This window comes from Panthera leo, chromosome D3 (assembly GCF_018350215.1).
Source record: "Panthera leo isolate Ple1 chromosome D3, P.leo_Ple1_pat1.1, whole genome shotgun sequence".
NCBI lineage: Eukaryota > Metazoa > Chordata > Mammalia > Carnivora > Felidae > Panthera > Panthera leo.
The window spans coordinates 44,108,151-44,126,030 of NC_056690.1; the positions used below are offsets into that span (position 1 = coordinate 44,108,151).

General features: G+C 33.6%; 1 protein-coding gene across 4 annotated transcripts in view; it reads right to left on the minus strand.

The window, feature by feature from the left end:
- The window catches only part of ROCK1 (Rho associated coiled-coil containing protein kinase 1), a 175,534-nt gene that overhangs the window by 120,192 nt on the left and 37,462 nt on the right, over positions 1-17,880 (minus strand). For all 4 annotated transcript variants that reach the window (XM_042910122.1, XM_042910120.1, XM_042910124.1 and 1 more), the window contains exon 2: positions 15,603-15,684. In XM_042910122.1, the coding sequence (XP_042766056.1) occupies positions 15,603-15,684 (82 nt within the window). The remainder of the gene's footprint in view (positions 1-15,602; positions 15,685-17,880) is intronic.

Here is a 17,880-nt window from a genome sequence, read left to right on the forward strand (position 1 = left end):
TTTAGCTGAGTAGCCATGTGAAGCAATAACAATGTCCTGTAGGAATTCTGTCTGGACTACTCAATTCAGACACCGTAGCACAAAAACAGTCACAGATAATACAAAAAAGAATGAATGTGGCTATGTCCCAATAAAACTTTATTTTATGGGCACTTAAATCTGAATTTCATACAATTTGTACATGTCATATTTTCCTTCTTTTGAACTCTTATCAATCATTTAAAAAATATAAAAAATATTCTTAGCTCATGGGGCATACAAAAACAGGTGGTGGGCCAGATTTTTCCTGTGAGCTATAGTCTGCCAACCAGTGCTCGAATAGAAACCCAGCTCCCCACTAAGAACACTGCTTCCCTTGCAGCTCTCAAGTGGTGACCTTTATCCTCCCCCACACATGTCTTATACCCGTGGCCCTGAAGATGGAACAGAAGAACTGCTATCTCTACATCTCCTACCCTAAATCTGCCAGCTTTGATTTTCATGTTATATGTTAGGTTATATCTCTCACTACCTCTCATTACTGATGTAAGCTACCTCTCTTGGGTCATCAATCTCATTGCTAGACAATTTTAGTTCCTGGTTTACTGACCTCTCCAACATTCACCGGTTTTAATTCCTAAGATTTTAATATTTCCATAAATGACACTTCTAATAACCTGGCCTCTCAATATCTTTAAACTTCTCTCCTTTACTATGTATATATATACATACACATATACATACACTATATATAGACAGCTTCTCTTTCTTATCACCCCAAATTACATTACATGGTCAATTATTACAATCACTCACTTGCATACATCTTTAATGCCTTCTTGGCTCTCTTCTGCTTCATTGTCTTTAGTTTGTCAAAATCATAATCCTAGTTAAATCCAATTCTCCAACTAACTCTTGTTAGTACCCACGCAGTTAAGTAAGTCTGGATGAATACATAAAATCATATTGACTGATCCCACTTTAAATTCATAATCACAAACATAAAGCTGGCCCCTAATTCTGCTTGGCATTCACACTTCACTAGTCTGTTCACTCTCCCATTCTGCTAGAGACCATATTTTACATTTTCCTCCCTCTTCTCAAACCTCACACAGCTCTCCCACTGATCCTCATTCATAGCTAAGACCTTTTTGGCTACCACTCTGAAGCAAATGAAACCATCAAGAAAACTGCCACAGATTTGTCACCACACACACACCTATATATTTAAATGTCAGCATGGGCACTCATATATTTGGTCACCTTTACTACAGGAGAATACTGCTATTTTATACCAATCTCTTCACCAGTGATGTCACACTCTTTTTCACTAGTTCAAGGACATTGCTTCAGCAATACTACCCTTTTTCTCTTGAATCATTAAGTTTCCGCATTCCTAACCAGATCCTATGGTTAGATCATGCTTTCATTCTCATCTTAAATCTCTTCATCCCATTTCTCTCACCAGCTACTGTCCCATTATTCAACTCCACTACAGCAAATACCCTCAAATGTTGTCTCTCCTCTCAGTTTCTAAATCTTTCTTCATATTTGCTCTTAAATCCACTCTAGGTGGGCTATGGCCATTACCTTTCTATCAAAGCTGCACGTCAAAGTCACAGACTACCAACATGTTGTTAAATCCAATGACAAATTCTCAGTCCTCATCCTGACGTAACAGCAGCTTTTGACAGTTTGGTCCATCTCTGCTGGTTTACTTTTTTTACTCGACTTCCACATTCTTCCAATAACACTACGGATGTTTTTTCAAACTCAATGGCTACATCTCAGTTGCCTTTGCTGGCTCTTCCTCCTCTCCCAGAGTTCTTAACACTGAGCATTTCAAGGCCCAGTCTTTCATAGTGTTTTCTTCTCTATATTTATTTCTTTGGGGAGCTTTAAAAGCCATCTACATGTCAACAAATTTTTATTGATTTGATTGGTAGTCCAGATGTCTCTCTTAAGCTTCAGATTTATATATTCAAATTGCTTACAAAACATATCTACTTGGGTAACACACCTCTCAAATTTAATGTGCATGAAACTTGAAGAGATGTTTTGATCCCAAACCTCTACTTGTGATCTTCCTATTTCCACTGATAGTTCAATTTTGCTAAAGCCTAGATAGCGCATTCTTGACTCCTTTTTTTCCTTACGTACCACATCCTATCATTCAGAAAAATATGCTAGCTCTACCTTTGAAACATTATCTCCAACTTTTCACTCTCTATACTGCTTGCTAACATGCTGGACTAAGCCACTATCATCTCTTCCTTGGATTACTATAATTGCTTCTTAACTGATTTCCCTGTGTCTCTCCTTGCCTCTCCATAGTTTATTCTTAACCCTGGGTGATATTCTTAAAAACACAAGTCAGAGCATGTCACTCCTCTGCTCAAAACTCTCTAATGTCTTGCCATCTCAGTCAGAGCAAAAGTCAAAGATCTTACAAGACTCTACATGACCCAGCCTCCCTATTTCCTTACTTCTCTGACATTATCCTACTATTCTCTTACTTGCTCAATCCTCTCCAGCCACAATGGCTTCTTCCTTGCTGCTTCTCAAACATGTCAGGTATATTCCTCTCTTAAAGCCTTCACACTGGCTATTCCTCTGTATACCATGCCCTTCCCTCAAACATCTGCTTGGTTAGTTCTCTAAAGTACTTCAATGATTTTCTCAAATGTCATTTTTTAGTGAGTACCACTCTAGTTACCTTATCTAAAACTGCAAAAGTCTCAAAACTTCCAATCCTTCTTACAGTGTTCTATTTTTTCCTATAATAAATATCAACTTCTTTGTTCTTTACTGAATTTATTTCATATAAAATTATAAGTTTGGTAAGCCCACATTAATTCTAAGACCAATAAATAGGATTATGTAACCATTAGACCCTTTTACCAATATCTGATTGTCTACTGTGCTGAGTCAAGCGATGCTGGCAGAAAGCTAAGATTCAGAGAAGTGAAATATTGCTCCACAGCACAGTAAGCAAAAAATGAAATAGGCAAATTGAGTCACAAATACACACCATAAATCTTGACAGGCCACTAACTAGCTAATCCGTCTCTAAATAATCACAAGTTGCCAAAAGAGACAGAAAGTTTTATAATTTATAGTTTCAGGGTTCCAACAATTCAAAAAGATTTCAATCTTATACAGTCTTCAATCTAACTTTCTAGCAATCAAATGGATGATTTTTCTTAAGGATCTTTAAAAAAAAAAAAAAAAAGACCACGCTTCATATCCAGTGAATTCTACCAGAAATTTGCCCTAAGGAAATTAGATATAATGTGGAACCAAGATTTTTACAATGTTTTTTAAAATGTAAATATTAGGGGCACTGGGTGGCTCAGTCGGTTAAGCATCCGACTTCAGCTCAGGTCACGATCTCACGGTTCGTGAGTTTGAGCCCCACGTCAGGCTCTGGGCTGATGGCTCAGAGCCTGGAGCCTGCTTCGGATTCTGTGTCTCGAGCCTCTCTCTCTGCCCCTCCCCCATTCATGCTCTGTCTCTCTCTGTCTCAAAAATAAATAAACATTAAAAAAAATTTTTTTTAATAAAAAATAAAAAAATGTAAATATTAAATAATTTTACATACATATAATGGAGTATCAGATGACATTTAAAATTGTGTTGTTAAAAGAATAATCATATAGAACAATAGTCAACATACAATGCTGAGCAAAGAAACAATAAACAACTGCGCAAATATATAAACACAAATATATAATCGGTATGTGTAAACAGAAAAGACCAGAAGGAACTACACCAAAACAAAAATTATAGTCACTTTTGAGTGCAGCGTGATTTCAGAGTATTTTATTACTCACATATTTCAAGTTTTCTATAATTACTATTGCTTTCTACTGAGAAAAAGACATATTTGCCTAGTCTAGGATCCAAGATTATAAACTGCACCATAATTTTATGTACCGCTACAGACTAAAGACACATCCCAATTGCTAAATAAGTTTTTTTTAATGTCAGGACGGGGGCACCTGGGTGGCTCAATTGGTTAAGTGTCCGACTTTGGCTCCAGGTCATGATCTTGCAGATCATGAGTTCGAGCCCTGTATCTAGCTCTCTGCTGACAGTGTCGAGCCTGGAGCCTGCGTTGGATTCAGTGTCTCCCTCTCTCTCTGCCCCTCCCCCTCATGCGCGCGCGCGCTCTCTCTCAAAAATAAATAAACATAAAAAAATAAATAAAATGTCAGGATGAAATATGGTAATAAAAGCTATGCATAATACACTGACCAAAGTACTGCTACTCTTTGCCTAAAGAAACCAGTATACCTTTATACTTTTGAAGTAGTCAAACAAAGCATTTCTAAAAGGCTCTAAAATTACATAAAACTTATCTATAAAATCTACAATGTAATATTCAATTCTATAAAAATCTGATCATTTCAATGCAAAAATTATTTTATGCCCAAATCTTTGAACAAAATTCAAACTCCAGGAAGATGTGCCGTGTTTTGCCAGTGTACACACCCACAAGCGCACACATACAGAGTAATACAGTTTAGAGAAATAGATGGGGAAGGAAGATAAACCCAAACTCCTTAACACAGTATAAAATGGCTTTTAGACCTTGTCACTGTCTGATTCTCCAGTCTTTTATTTCTACTTCCCCCAGTATGCTCTACCAATGTCCAGTCACTTGCAATTTCCCACATTACCATACTGTTTCACATCTCCATACATTTGCAGATATTGATCATCAGCCTGAAGTGACCTGTCCTACTTTATCTGACCAAGTTACTATCAAATAATATCTAATTCTGTATGTATCTCCTCTTCAGCCACTGCTGATCCTCTCAAGCAGATGGAATAACTCCCTCTCCTCTGAGACACAACTACTACTTGATTATTTCATCTATCAATCTGGACTGAAATCGCTTATATAGCTATGTTTTTTCTAGTATATAGTACATATAGTACATTCCCATTTCCTTAAGGATAGAGACATTTCATTCATGGATACGTCCCTGATGTACATATATGCTCAATGATACTGAAACATTAAAAACATTTAATGATATAAATGGAGACAATCAACTACATGAAGCTTTTACCTACTCAGGAACAAAAGAAAAGTCACACATATTTACTCCAAAATAATAAACGTATATATTTTAAAAATCAATCTTGTATTTCTCATAGAATTACCATATGACCCAGCAATTCCACTTCTAGGTATCTACCCCAGAGAAATGAAAACACAAGTCTACAAATACTTGTTCACAGTCATAGCAGGATTATTCATGGTAGCCAGAAAGTAGAAACAATACAAATGGTCATCAACAGATAAACAGATACACAAAATGTGGTAGGTATATTTACTCAATGGAATATTATTTGGCAGTTAAAAAGAATACATGCTACAACATAGATAATACATCGAATAAATCATGCTAAGTCCAAAAAATGTCACAAAAGACCACATATAATTCCATCTATAGGTAATGTTTATTACCTATAGGAAACTAAATAGACATAAAATAGATTAGTCCTTGCTTAGGGCTGGGGAAATTAGGGAAAAATGTAGAGTGACTGCTAATGTGTATGGGGTTTATGAGGTTATGAACTGTTCTTAAAGTGACTAGTAATGGCTACACAACTAAAAATACACACAAAACAATGAATTGTACACTTTAAATGAATGAATTTTACAGAATATAAATTATATTTCAATAAAGCTATTTAATGAATCAATCTTGGGTTTGGCAATGATTTTTATGCACAACACCAAAAGCACAATCCATAACAGAAATAATTGATAAATTAGACTTTCAAAATAAAAAACTTCTGTGTGAAAGACTACATACAACCTTTTGAGTCTGGAGGTGGAGCTTATTGATCACCCTGACCATAAGTATGGGCAGAACAAGTAACCAGATTGCAAACGACAGGTTTTGGAAAGGGAAAATAGTAACTTTCCAGCCTGACAGACACTATTTTAAACCAAGTGATAAAAGTTAACATTACCAGTGATAAATCATGATCGTATCACAGAACCAGAACCCCAGTCTAACATCAGACAAACACAAATTGACTACAAAATACCTGATCAGTAATCTTCAAAACTGTCATTAAAAAAGGTTATAAAAAATAAGTAAAGACTGGGGTGCCTGGGTGGCTCAGTCAGTTAAGCATCCAACTTCGGCTCAGGTTATGATCTTGCGGCTCATGAGTTCAAGCACCAGGTCAGGGTCTGTGCTGACAGCTCAGAGCCTGGAGCCTGCTTCAGATTCTGTGTTTCCCTCTCTCTCTGCCCCTCCACCACTCATGCTCGCTCGCTCTCTCTCTCTCTCTCTCTCTCTCAAAAATAAACATTAAAAAAAATTTTTTTAAATAAGCAAAGACTGAGAAACTATCACAGACTAGAGGAGACTAAGAAGAAATGAAAACTAAATACAATGTAGTACTCTAGATTGGATTCTGGAATCAAGAGCTTAGTGGAAAAACTGGTATTTAAGTATTTAACTAATTAACAGTAATACACCAATTTTAATTTGTTATTTTTGCCAATGAGCCATGGTTACAGAAGATACTAACGTTAGGGTAAGGACATACAGGAATTTCTATTTTTGCAACTCTTCCATAAGTTTATTATAACATAATTTATTTTAAAAATAAATAAAGAGGATACTTAACATTTCTTTTTAAAAAATCTAATTTAGTGGTATTTTATTTGTAATAGCTTCAAACAAGCTTTTGTAATATACTAGGTCACACTGCATAGTTTATTCAATTTTATGGCTATTTTTAAATTTCCAACTTTTATACCACCTTCTGGTATAAAACTGCATTTGGCACTAAGTATCAAAATGCAAACTGGATATAACTTTTGACTCAGCAATTCCTGGACTCACTCCAAAGAAAGGAGCAGCAAGTACACATCAAACTGTATGTAAGAACTTTCATCACAGCCTTATTTATAATAGTGAAAAACCGGAAGGACCCTAAGTGTCCACCATTACAGAAACAGTTTTTTTAAATTAAGATATATTCATTAAATGGAATACACATATTCATTTTTAAAAATGTATTATCTATATTTATTGACATAGAAAGGTATTTTGCAACTTACTTTTCATGGAAAGTATCACACTGTGGATAGCTGAAAGATTTCACCCATTGATTTATGTTTGTGTTCTAACTTTTTGACCTAACAACAACACAGATTTGCTATGATGAACATTCCTGTACACTTATAGAGCTGTTTTTGCAGGATATATTTAAGTAAAAGATTAGGTTATGCTCATGAACATTATTAGTTTTAAAATACACTGTCCAACTGCCCTTCAAAATGACTGCACAATTTTCACTCTCACTTAGCAGTCACCAATCCTAGGTATTATTCTTTCTTATTTTTCTCATTCAGATGTGGGGGGTAGGGGAGCCTATTTCTTATTTTAACCCATATTTGTTGAAATACTAATGGATTTGTTCAACTGTTAACTACTCAGTTGTCATTTACAGATTTTCTCCTTTATACTACATATTCAGTTACTGTGTCCATTTAAAAAAATTTTTTTTCTTATTGATTAGAAGGATCTCTTCCTATATTAGAAATATAATTCTATTAAATACATTATAATTCTTTCAGTTTATTAGTGTTCTTTAAATATTTCTTTCCTTACATAGTTTTGATAAGGCAAAAATCTGTCAATGTTTCCTTTACAGTTGCTAGTCCTCAAATCTTGCTTTTAAAAAAAGACATCCCCCCCCAAAAAAAAGACATTCCCTACTTGAAGACTATAAATATAATACATTTAAATTCATCTAGTACCTTATGTCTTTACATTTGAAACTGAAATTCATTTTCTCTTCATATGGATATCGAATATAAATTACTGAACAATCTACCTTTTTCCCAATGACACTAAGTGTCATGTTAAGTTTACTTCAAATTTTCATATAATTAAAAAGTATGCTTCTGGACTCTCTTTTGGTTCATTTCCTTCAAAAATTACTATTTTTCTTATATTTCAGTATACAGTTGAAGAATTAATCCCAATATATTAGGACTACAATCCTTTCCCATCTCCCCAAAACAGAGATACATTCACCATTCACGTGCTAGAGTTACCAAAATATGTAAGCCATTTACAGACCTAATACACAGACACACACACAGACACACACACACACACACAGACACACACACACACACACACACACACACACACACACACTCTCAAACTTGTCAAAACCTTAGTACATTTCAATGCTTTCTGGCTGAAATATGTCCCACATTAATGCATGCTCATTTTTATACCTTCATACTTAGCAGTGGAGTTTTTAAATGCCACTACCAAATGGTAGTTTTACATTTTTATCAGAAGAACCTGAAAATGGAATTGTATGCTAATCACAACACATGATCAATATTATGTATTTATATCTTCTTCTTCTCACATTTATCCTTCTTAAATGTAGAATAGCATATATAGGTAGTACATAAATTGTTTTTATCATTGTTGCTCCTTAGAATTCCCCAAAAAGTATACATCTCTAACTACATCAAACTTTGTATTCAAAGTAGATAAAACGGTCTTTAATTTTACTATAGACAATGTAATACTCATCTTCAATATTACAGTGCATGATTTTACAAATATAATGAGATACTCTTAGGAGAAACTAACCACCAACATTAAAGTAAGGGGTTTTCTACAAGTCATAAAAATGTGGGATGCTTTGTTTGAATTATTATTATAAGAGAAATATATAAGAGAAAAAGTTTTCCTTTTTCTATTGAGCAGTATGTACCTTTTGTGTAATTCTACAAGCAGCTAAGGCAAACAGAGTCAAGTTGTTTTTACTTCTTTAGATGAACAATGGATTCACTGACAATATCAGCATAATATGCTGAACTGAAAATAATTTATTTCTCCTTCATGTTTTTTAATACAAGATAACTGCTTACTGATTTTGATCACCAGGCAATGAATAGCTAATTTAAAGGTAACAGTAACATTTGGTTACCATAATAATCATTTAAGAAGCAGAAAGGTTTCATGATTTTACAAATCTTAAAAGCATGGAAAAAAAAGCATTTTATGTTTTAAAACATGCCAGAGTAAAGACATATTAAAACTTCAAGACAGAGGAAGGAGGAACAAACTTTCTAACGATCATTTATGCTTGTTTGCGTATAAACAAATACCTAATGTTTAATCTCATTTTTGGAAGGAAAAGAGAAAACAGAAGTTAAACTCCATTTTATGAAACATTAAAATATTGTATGATTGGTTATGAAATATAATTACTTGGAAAAATAAAAACTTAAGATACAACCCTTTTACAATGATAAATGTAAATTATCCTTTGATATAATGACTTAATATAATGATACATACAATGATTTACACCTTACAATAACAGAAACTTCTGAAAGAAATTTATTTTCTACATCTCAACCAAAATTATTTTGTTCTTGTCATATGTGGCTTGTTTGTTGATCTTTCTGTATGCTTGTTTTTGATTTGATGATTTTATGTGGGTGGCTTTCTTTTTAGAAATCACTATTCTGAGAAAGTTTAACAAGGACTAAATACGTATATCAATTCTAGGCTAGTGTTCCCATCTGGAAGAGGAAGACATGAGCCCCAAGGCTTAGGGTGTAACTTAACATCTTATTTTGAACAAAAGATCAAAAGCAAATAGGGCAAAGTATTAACTACTAATTTATTCATAATCATGGACATGTAGATATGTATTGTATTATTATCAATTCATTTGAAATATGTGGTAATAAAAAACAATTTAAAAAGACAATGATCATATCCAAACTCTACTAACAAAAGGATACTTTCTAGATCATCTCTAACAAGCCAGCATTTAAGCTCTAATACATTAACAAATATTTAATGAGTAACTAACATTCAGTCAGGTTTTGCTATACAAATATAAATGCTCCAGGTTTCATGACACTTTCAATCTACTGATGAGGGAAGGAGAAGAGGAATGGATACGAATCAAATAATCACAAAAATAAATATAACCTAACTGTGATAAGTGCACAAGATGCCATGAAAGCACATGCCTAGCAGCAGTATATCTGACCTAGCACAAGGGGCTAGGAAACTAAAGTGAAGCCTAATTTGAAATTTAAAGGATGACTCTTAAGTTGGATGGGGTTAGAAGGAATTTTAGAAGAAGAAGGGCAACACTGAAAAGTACTGTGGAGATGATATCTAGGTATCTTCTAAAAAGTAAATGTAAGCTGTATGGTGGAGGTGTAAGGAAACAAGGAGTAGCAGTACAGATAAGAATGTAACTTGGGGGTGCCTGGGTGTCTCAGTCGGTTAAGCCTCCAACTTTGGCTCAGGTCATGATCTCACGGTTTGTGAGTTTGAGCCCGGTGCAGGCTCTGTGCTGACAGCTCAGAGCCTGGAGCCTGCTTCAGATTCTGTGTCTCCCTCTCTCTCTGCCCATCCCCTGCTTGTTCTCTGCCTCTTTCTCTCTCAAAAAATAAACATTAAAAAATTTTTTTTTTAATGTAACTTGAAAGGTTATATAGCAAACTGTATGAAAGGCTGGGAGTGAGATTTGACTTAAGCAATTTGCAGTCACAACTGAGGGAAGGAAAAGAGCATGCAATTGGCATCTAGAAGGTAGAGGCCAGGGATACTGACTGGTAAACATACAATGCAAAGGGAAGCCCCTCCTGCCAACAGTGTTATCTGACCCAAAATGTCAACAGTGCCACTTTAGAAACACTGGTCTAAAATGAACTGAATGCTTTTTGTTTCACAATCTCTATCACATCCCAAATGCTAACCAAATCAGGCTTTTTGGTCACAACTAAACTCAGAATAGCAATTACTCCCATTATTTTGTCAATAAATAAATTATTGGCAAAGCAAATAAAAATGTTACAACTGTTCTGTATGCTTTTTTTTTTAATTTTTTTTTCAACGTTTTTTATTTATTTTTGGGACAGAGAGAGACAGAGCATGAATGGGGGAGGGGCAGAGAGAGAGGGAGACACAGAATCGGAAACAGGCTCCAGGCTCCGAGCCATCAGCCCAGAGCCTGACGCGGGGCTCGAACTCACGACCGCGAGATCGTAACCTGGCTGAAGTCGGACACTTAACCGACTGCGCCACCCAGGCGCCCCTGTTCTGTATGCTTTTATAAGTAGACACAGCTGCTATGCCATCAATCCTAGAGTTAATATGTCACTTATGTAATCTATATTAGAAAAGCTATAGTATGTTACCATTAAGTATCATTTCTAGGGTTTTTTTGTTTGTTTTTATCCAAACAAATGCTATCATATTTTTACTCTCAGGTTCATGGAATTTCTCACACACTGCTCTTCCCTCCTCTATTATCTTTTTTTAGACTGTTAGATTTGTTTAATAAGTTTGCTTTTCTACTAACATAATCATCAATCTTATACCCCAAATCTCAGTGGCATTCATAATGGTTTACAAATATAGAGTCATAATCACTGTTCCCAAATTTTCTCTTTCTCCTCCTCCCAATGCACTCCCCTAAACATGTTTCTTCTAAAATGTGACTAACTCCCACCATTTTATTTGGATCTCTAACCCTGACTTAAAATTCACCTTAAAATATTTATTAGTTATGTGAGGATGATAAACATTTTCTTTGTAGTCCTTATCATTCAGGTATCATACACCAGAGTCCAGAAAAGCAAATCTTTATATTTAACGAATTATTCAGTTAAATGGTCAGATTGTTTCCCTTTTAGTCTGTAAACATTCTTCAATACAAAGGGATGAAAATTAACAGCTTGTAATATAATTAGGCCTGAAGTTTAAAATATTTCAAACTGCTATACTTTAAAGTTGTTACACTCTAGTAAGACTTTAGCTGAATTACTGAAGAGAATGATTTTATCCCATATTCCAGGTATATTTTTAGATCACTATATATAACTATCAATAAAAACCAATTTAAACATTCACCTTTAGTAAAAAATTTTGATGTACTCAATAACAAAAGCTATAAATATCCATATAATTGCAGATGTAAAATATGATCATCCCCTGAAGATCTATTACTCTGTGTGAAATACAACTTGAATTAAAGGGGGATGTTATGTCATACAGACAGAATGATACAGTGTACCCTTTTGTGCCTGGCCTTTTCCACTTACCACAATGCTCTTGAGATTTACTGACGTTGTTGCACATATCAGAATTTACTTAATTTAATTTAATTTACTCCTGTTTACTACTGAGTATTCCATTATATGGATATACCACTATTTGTTTACCCATTTACCAACTGATGGGCATTTGAGCAGCTTCCAGTTTACAGCAATTTTGAATAAAGCATTAAACCTTAAACATTCTTATAGAAGTCTCTGTGTGTACATTTGGTTTCATTTCTCTTGGATAAATACCCAGAAGTGGGATTCCTGGGTCATAAGGTAAATGCATGTATAATTTTATAAGAAAAATGCCAACTGTTTTCCAGAGTGCCTTACCATTTTACAAACCACCCAGCAACATGCCAGAGTTCAATTTCTCCACATTTTCACATATTCTTGATATTGTCAGCCTTTAAAATTTTAGTTATTCTTATAGATGTGTTATGGTATCTCACTGTGGCCGTAATTTGGAACTGCCCAATGACTAAACAATGTTGCATACTGGCCAACTGTATGTCTTCTCTGGAGAAATGTCTATTCAATTGACTTGCCTATTTTTAAATTGGGTTGTCTTTTTATTGTTTCTTTAGTTGCTTAAACTTTAGGTATTATATCTAAGAAACTGACTAATCCAAGACCATGAAGATTTATGCCAATGTTTTCCTTTATAGAGAGTTTCATAGTTTGGTTCTTACGTTCTGAATGACTTTTGTATATGGTGTGAGTTAACAGTCCAACTTCATTCTTTTAACTATAGATAACTAGTTGTCTGAGCACCATTTTGTTGAAAGACCATTCTTTCCCTTTTCACAGGTTTTGCAACTATTTTCTCCTAGTCTATGGCTCTTATTTTCATCTTCCTAGCAATGTCTTCTGAAGAGAAAAAGTTTGAATTTTGATGAAGTCTCATCTATCTTCTTTTAAAAGTAGTCTGTGCTATTTGGGTCCCATCTAAAAAATTATTGCCTAACCAGTCACAAATATTTTCTGTGTTTTCTTCCAGAAGTGCTATTTTAGCTTTTAAATCTAGGTCTATGAAAAATTTTGAGTTAATTTTTACATATGGTGTGAAGTAAGGCTTGCATTTGAATTACCTTGTCGAAAATAAATTGATGGTTATGTATTTCTGAAGTTTCTATTTTGTTCTATTTATTTTATGTATTTATTCTTTCATTAATATATACTGTCTTGATCTTGAAATCTTGTAGTATTAGTTCTCCAACTTGGCTCTTACTTTCCAACATTGCTTTGGCTATTCCAGATCCTTCACATTTTCATATGAATTTTAGAATTGCTGGTCACTTTAGAGAAAAAAAAGGCTTCTCAGGTTCTGAGAATAAAGGATTCTATTTATCAGTTAATATGAGGACTCTTAACATATTATTATTGAATTGTCCAATCCATGAACACTGAATATACATTCTTTTTTTTTTTTTTTTTGGTCTTCTGTAATTTCTCAGTAATATGTAGTTTTCAGTATACAAGTCTGGTACATATTTTGTCAAATTTATCCTTAAATTAGCCATGTTTTTGCTTCTTTTATAAACAATGTTGTATTTGTTATGTCAATTTCAAATCGGTTATTGCTAATATAAAGAAATAGAATTGCTTTTTGCATATTAATCTTCTAATTTGCAACTTTGTTGAACTTAATTAGTTCTTGTAGGTTTTTCGGTAGACTCTTGAGATTTTTATGTATACAAAAAAGCATGTTGTCTGAATTTTTACTTCTTCCTTTTTAATCTATATGATTTGTTTTTATTTTACCTTACTGTACTGTCTAGAACTTCCAGGACAATGTTGAATGGAAGTGGTAAGAGCAGACAGACTTGCCTCTTCATGATCTTAGGAGGAAAGCATTTGGTCATACACAACTAAATACAATCTAACTGTAGGTTTTTTTGTGGATTCTTTTTATCAGGGTAAGGAAGTTTCCTTAGTTTTCAGAGAGATATTTTTAAATCATGAATGGATACTTAATTTTATCAAATGCATTTTCTGCATTTCCTGAATGATATTATGGATTTTCTTTTTCAATACATTACTATGGTAAATTACACTAATTGATTTTTGAATCTTAAATTTTACAGTGCAATCCTGGTATACACCCTTCTTTATCACAATTTTTACATAATGCTAGATCTAATTTGCTAAAATTTTGTTATGTTACTCTGTACTTTTCTCCAATTTAAAAACTAAACTATTTAAGTTTATCAGTTAAAAATTTACTTTAGGCTTTATACTTTCACTTTATTTTACTTATTTCTACTGTGGCTTATGATATTTCTATTTATAAAAATATGTAATATAAAGGCATATTTACTATTATAAAAGTAATAATATTGTATAGTAAAATGAGTAATAGCTTAAGAAAGCATGCGTTCCAATCTTTGCTAGCCTATTTTACAAAATCATACAGCACCCCCCCCTTGTACTAATAAGCATTTATTCTATGCCTCCCATCAAATAAGAAATGGTCAAGATTCTCCACTTTTTTAGTTTTTTTTGCTCTATTTTTGAGTACATTAGGTTGATAAGCAAATGTAACAGTAATAAAATGGTCCTGTAACTTCAGTAAGATGTGAGAAATTAAGAAAACTTATACTTAAAAAGTTCCCAATTCAGACTCTGGCACCAATTACAAAATTAAATCAGACTGAATATTTTTATAAAAAAGAAACTTAAAAAAATTAAATTGATTAAACTGATTTAAAAAAATTAAAATTCTGAGGCAAGATTTCAAAGTGTAAAAACGATATAGAAATAGAACGAAGTAAAAAGATTTTACTACTTAGAAAAATAAAATTTTCTAACAAAACATATATAACTAAAATTAAATTTTAACATATTTTAAAACCAGCCTAACCCAAATGTATCACTATGTACAGAAAAGAAATAAAGAAATGGAGTGGGAATATTATATATCCAAATCTTATTGTCATTTTTTAAGATTAAAGTTTAAAACTATCTTAATAAATTCTTTAATCAAGTTTTAATTGATTAAATCTAATATCAAAATCCAAAAAAGTTTTTAGAAAAAAAAATCTGTAAAACCTAATATATAAGCCACCTTCCATGGAGAAAATTCTCATTATCTCATTGGTAGGAGAGCTTTTCATATGCAATCTGTTCTTACCTGCAGGTATTGAAACAGCTAATAATTTACAAAAGAAAAATAAAGAATAAATATAACACTATTGAAATTCAATATGCATGTATGTATATGATTATTTTAACTTACTTATTTTAGTCATTTACTTTTCGTTCCCTTTTCTGCAAAATATTTTATAAAATATTATAAAATATTCTCCTGTTAGGCATTCATATTAATAAACTAATAAAGTTTCTTTCTTATTTCCTATTATGTAGGAATTACTGATGAAATAACCGAAGAGTACACAGAAGAAAAAAAAATATTGGCCTGAATTATCTAATTATTTCATTATATAGAGTCTGTCATTAACCTCCACAAAAAATTACTTACATCTGCTTAAAAAGTTGTCAATATTTTTGTTTTTTCTTAAGGCAGGAAAATCCAAATCATATACCAAAGCATCCAATCCATCCTAAACAAATAAACAAACAAACAGTTAGTTTTTGGATCATACTATGAACACTTTCCTTTTTTATGAGTAAAGAATAACACACAACACAAACATTTTGTTTGTCCTCTCATACATCTTGCATTCAACACCTTTTACAAGATTACATGGGAAGAAGAAAAAAATTGTTTTTATTTATTTCACATATAGATTTTTTACCTTCTAACTCTCCCAGTCTGAGAAGCAGCAAAATCACTATAAACTCACTACATAAGACTTCAACTCATGCCCTTTCCCTTTGAAATTGAAATTCCATTTCCGGGGCGCCTGGGTGGCTCAGTCGGTTAAGCGGCCGACTTCGGCTCAGGTCATGATCTCGAGGTCCGTGAGTTCAAGCCCCACATCAGACTCTGTGCTGAGCAGCTCAGAGCCTGGAGCCTGCTTCAGATTCTGTGTCTCCCTCTCTCTGACCCTCCCCCGTTCATGCTCTGTCTCTGTCTCAAAAATAAATAAACGTTAAAAAAAAAATTTAAAGAAAAAGAAATTCCATTTCCCATGAAATTGTACTTTCACTCCCCCTCCTACATTTATCTTTATTTGAGATACTCATCAAAAACAAATGGTGTACATTTGTGACTATAAATATTTGACAAGATAGTAACTAAACAGTGACTGTTTGGTATAAAATAAATTCTGCATTTAGATAAATTTTTAATTATAAAAATATATTGCATTTTCATAAGAGTTCTCTTTCTGTGAAGCACTTTATAGGACAACCATTAGTAAAGGACAAACAAGGGCTTTTACTTTTAGGTGGATTTTTAAATATTATCTCAGCAAGTGCAGAGCGGTGTGAAGGTGTACCAATCAATGCTCAAGTGGGAACACATCTATTCGGGTTATATCCATCTTGTGGCAGGAGCAGGAGGAATATTCAGATAATCCCAAGTAATCTTCATTTTATTTAGCTGGGGAAATTTAGCGGAGCCCAAGAATAAAAACAAAAGCAACAAGGGAAGACACACCTTCTGCAGACCCTGTACAGTCATGTTCATAAAAGGTTGAAGGAAAAATTAAAGCCAGAGGATATGCAGACTTTATACTTTGTGTTAAGCCACAGGTGTGATCACTCAGCTATTTTAGAACACAAGTACTTAAAATATTTCCTTAAGAAACCAGAAAGCAGAGTCAAATTTACACACACTTTAAAATATATCATTGCATAAGTTGGAAACTGAACATGGAAAAAACAGGTAATAATACCAATGCTGTTGATTGCTTAAAAAGACCAATCCATTTGATACTGGCTTTTCAAAATATACAGGTTTGTGCAGATCTGAAGAAAAAGCTCCTCCACTAATGCAAATTCATCTATCTTCAAGATACATTTCTTCCTAATGGCTAACAGACACATAAAAAGATGCTCAACATCACTCAGCATCAGGGAAATACAAATCAAAATGACAATGAGATACCACCTCACACCTCTCAGAATGGCTAAAATTAACAACTCAGGAAACAACAGATGTTGGTGAGAATGTGGTGAAAGGGGAACACTTTTGCACTGCTGGTGGGAATGCAAACCGATGCAGCCACTCTGGAGAACAGGTTCCTCAAAAAATTAAAAACAGACCTACCCTATGACCCAGCAATTGCACTACTATGTATTTATCCCAAGAATACAAAAATGCTGATTTGAGAGGGCATATGCCCTGTATCTTCAAATAAACTGTTTATAGCCGTGCCATTAACAATAGACAAATTATGGAAAGAGCCCAAATGTCCATTGACTGATGAATTAAGAAGTGTGTGTGTGTGTGTGTGTGTGTGTGTGTGTGTGTGTATAATGGAATATTACTCGGTGACCAAAAAGAATGAAATCTTGCCATTTGCAAAAACATGGATAGAGCTAGAATGTATTATGATAAGCGGCATCAGAGAAAGACAAATATGATTTCACTCATATGTGGTATTTAAGAAACAAAACAGATGAACATAGGGGAAGGGAAGGAAAAAGAAGATTGAAAAAAAAAAAAAAAAAAAACCCCGAGCAAACCATAAGAAACTCTTAAATACACATAACAAATTGAGTGTTGCTGGAGGGGAGGTGAGTGGGGGATGGGCTAAATGAGTATGGGCATTAAGAAGGGTACTTGTTGGGATGAGCACTGGGTGTTACATGTAAGTGATGAATCACTAATTTTACTCCTGAAACCATTA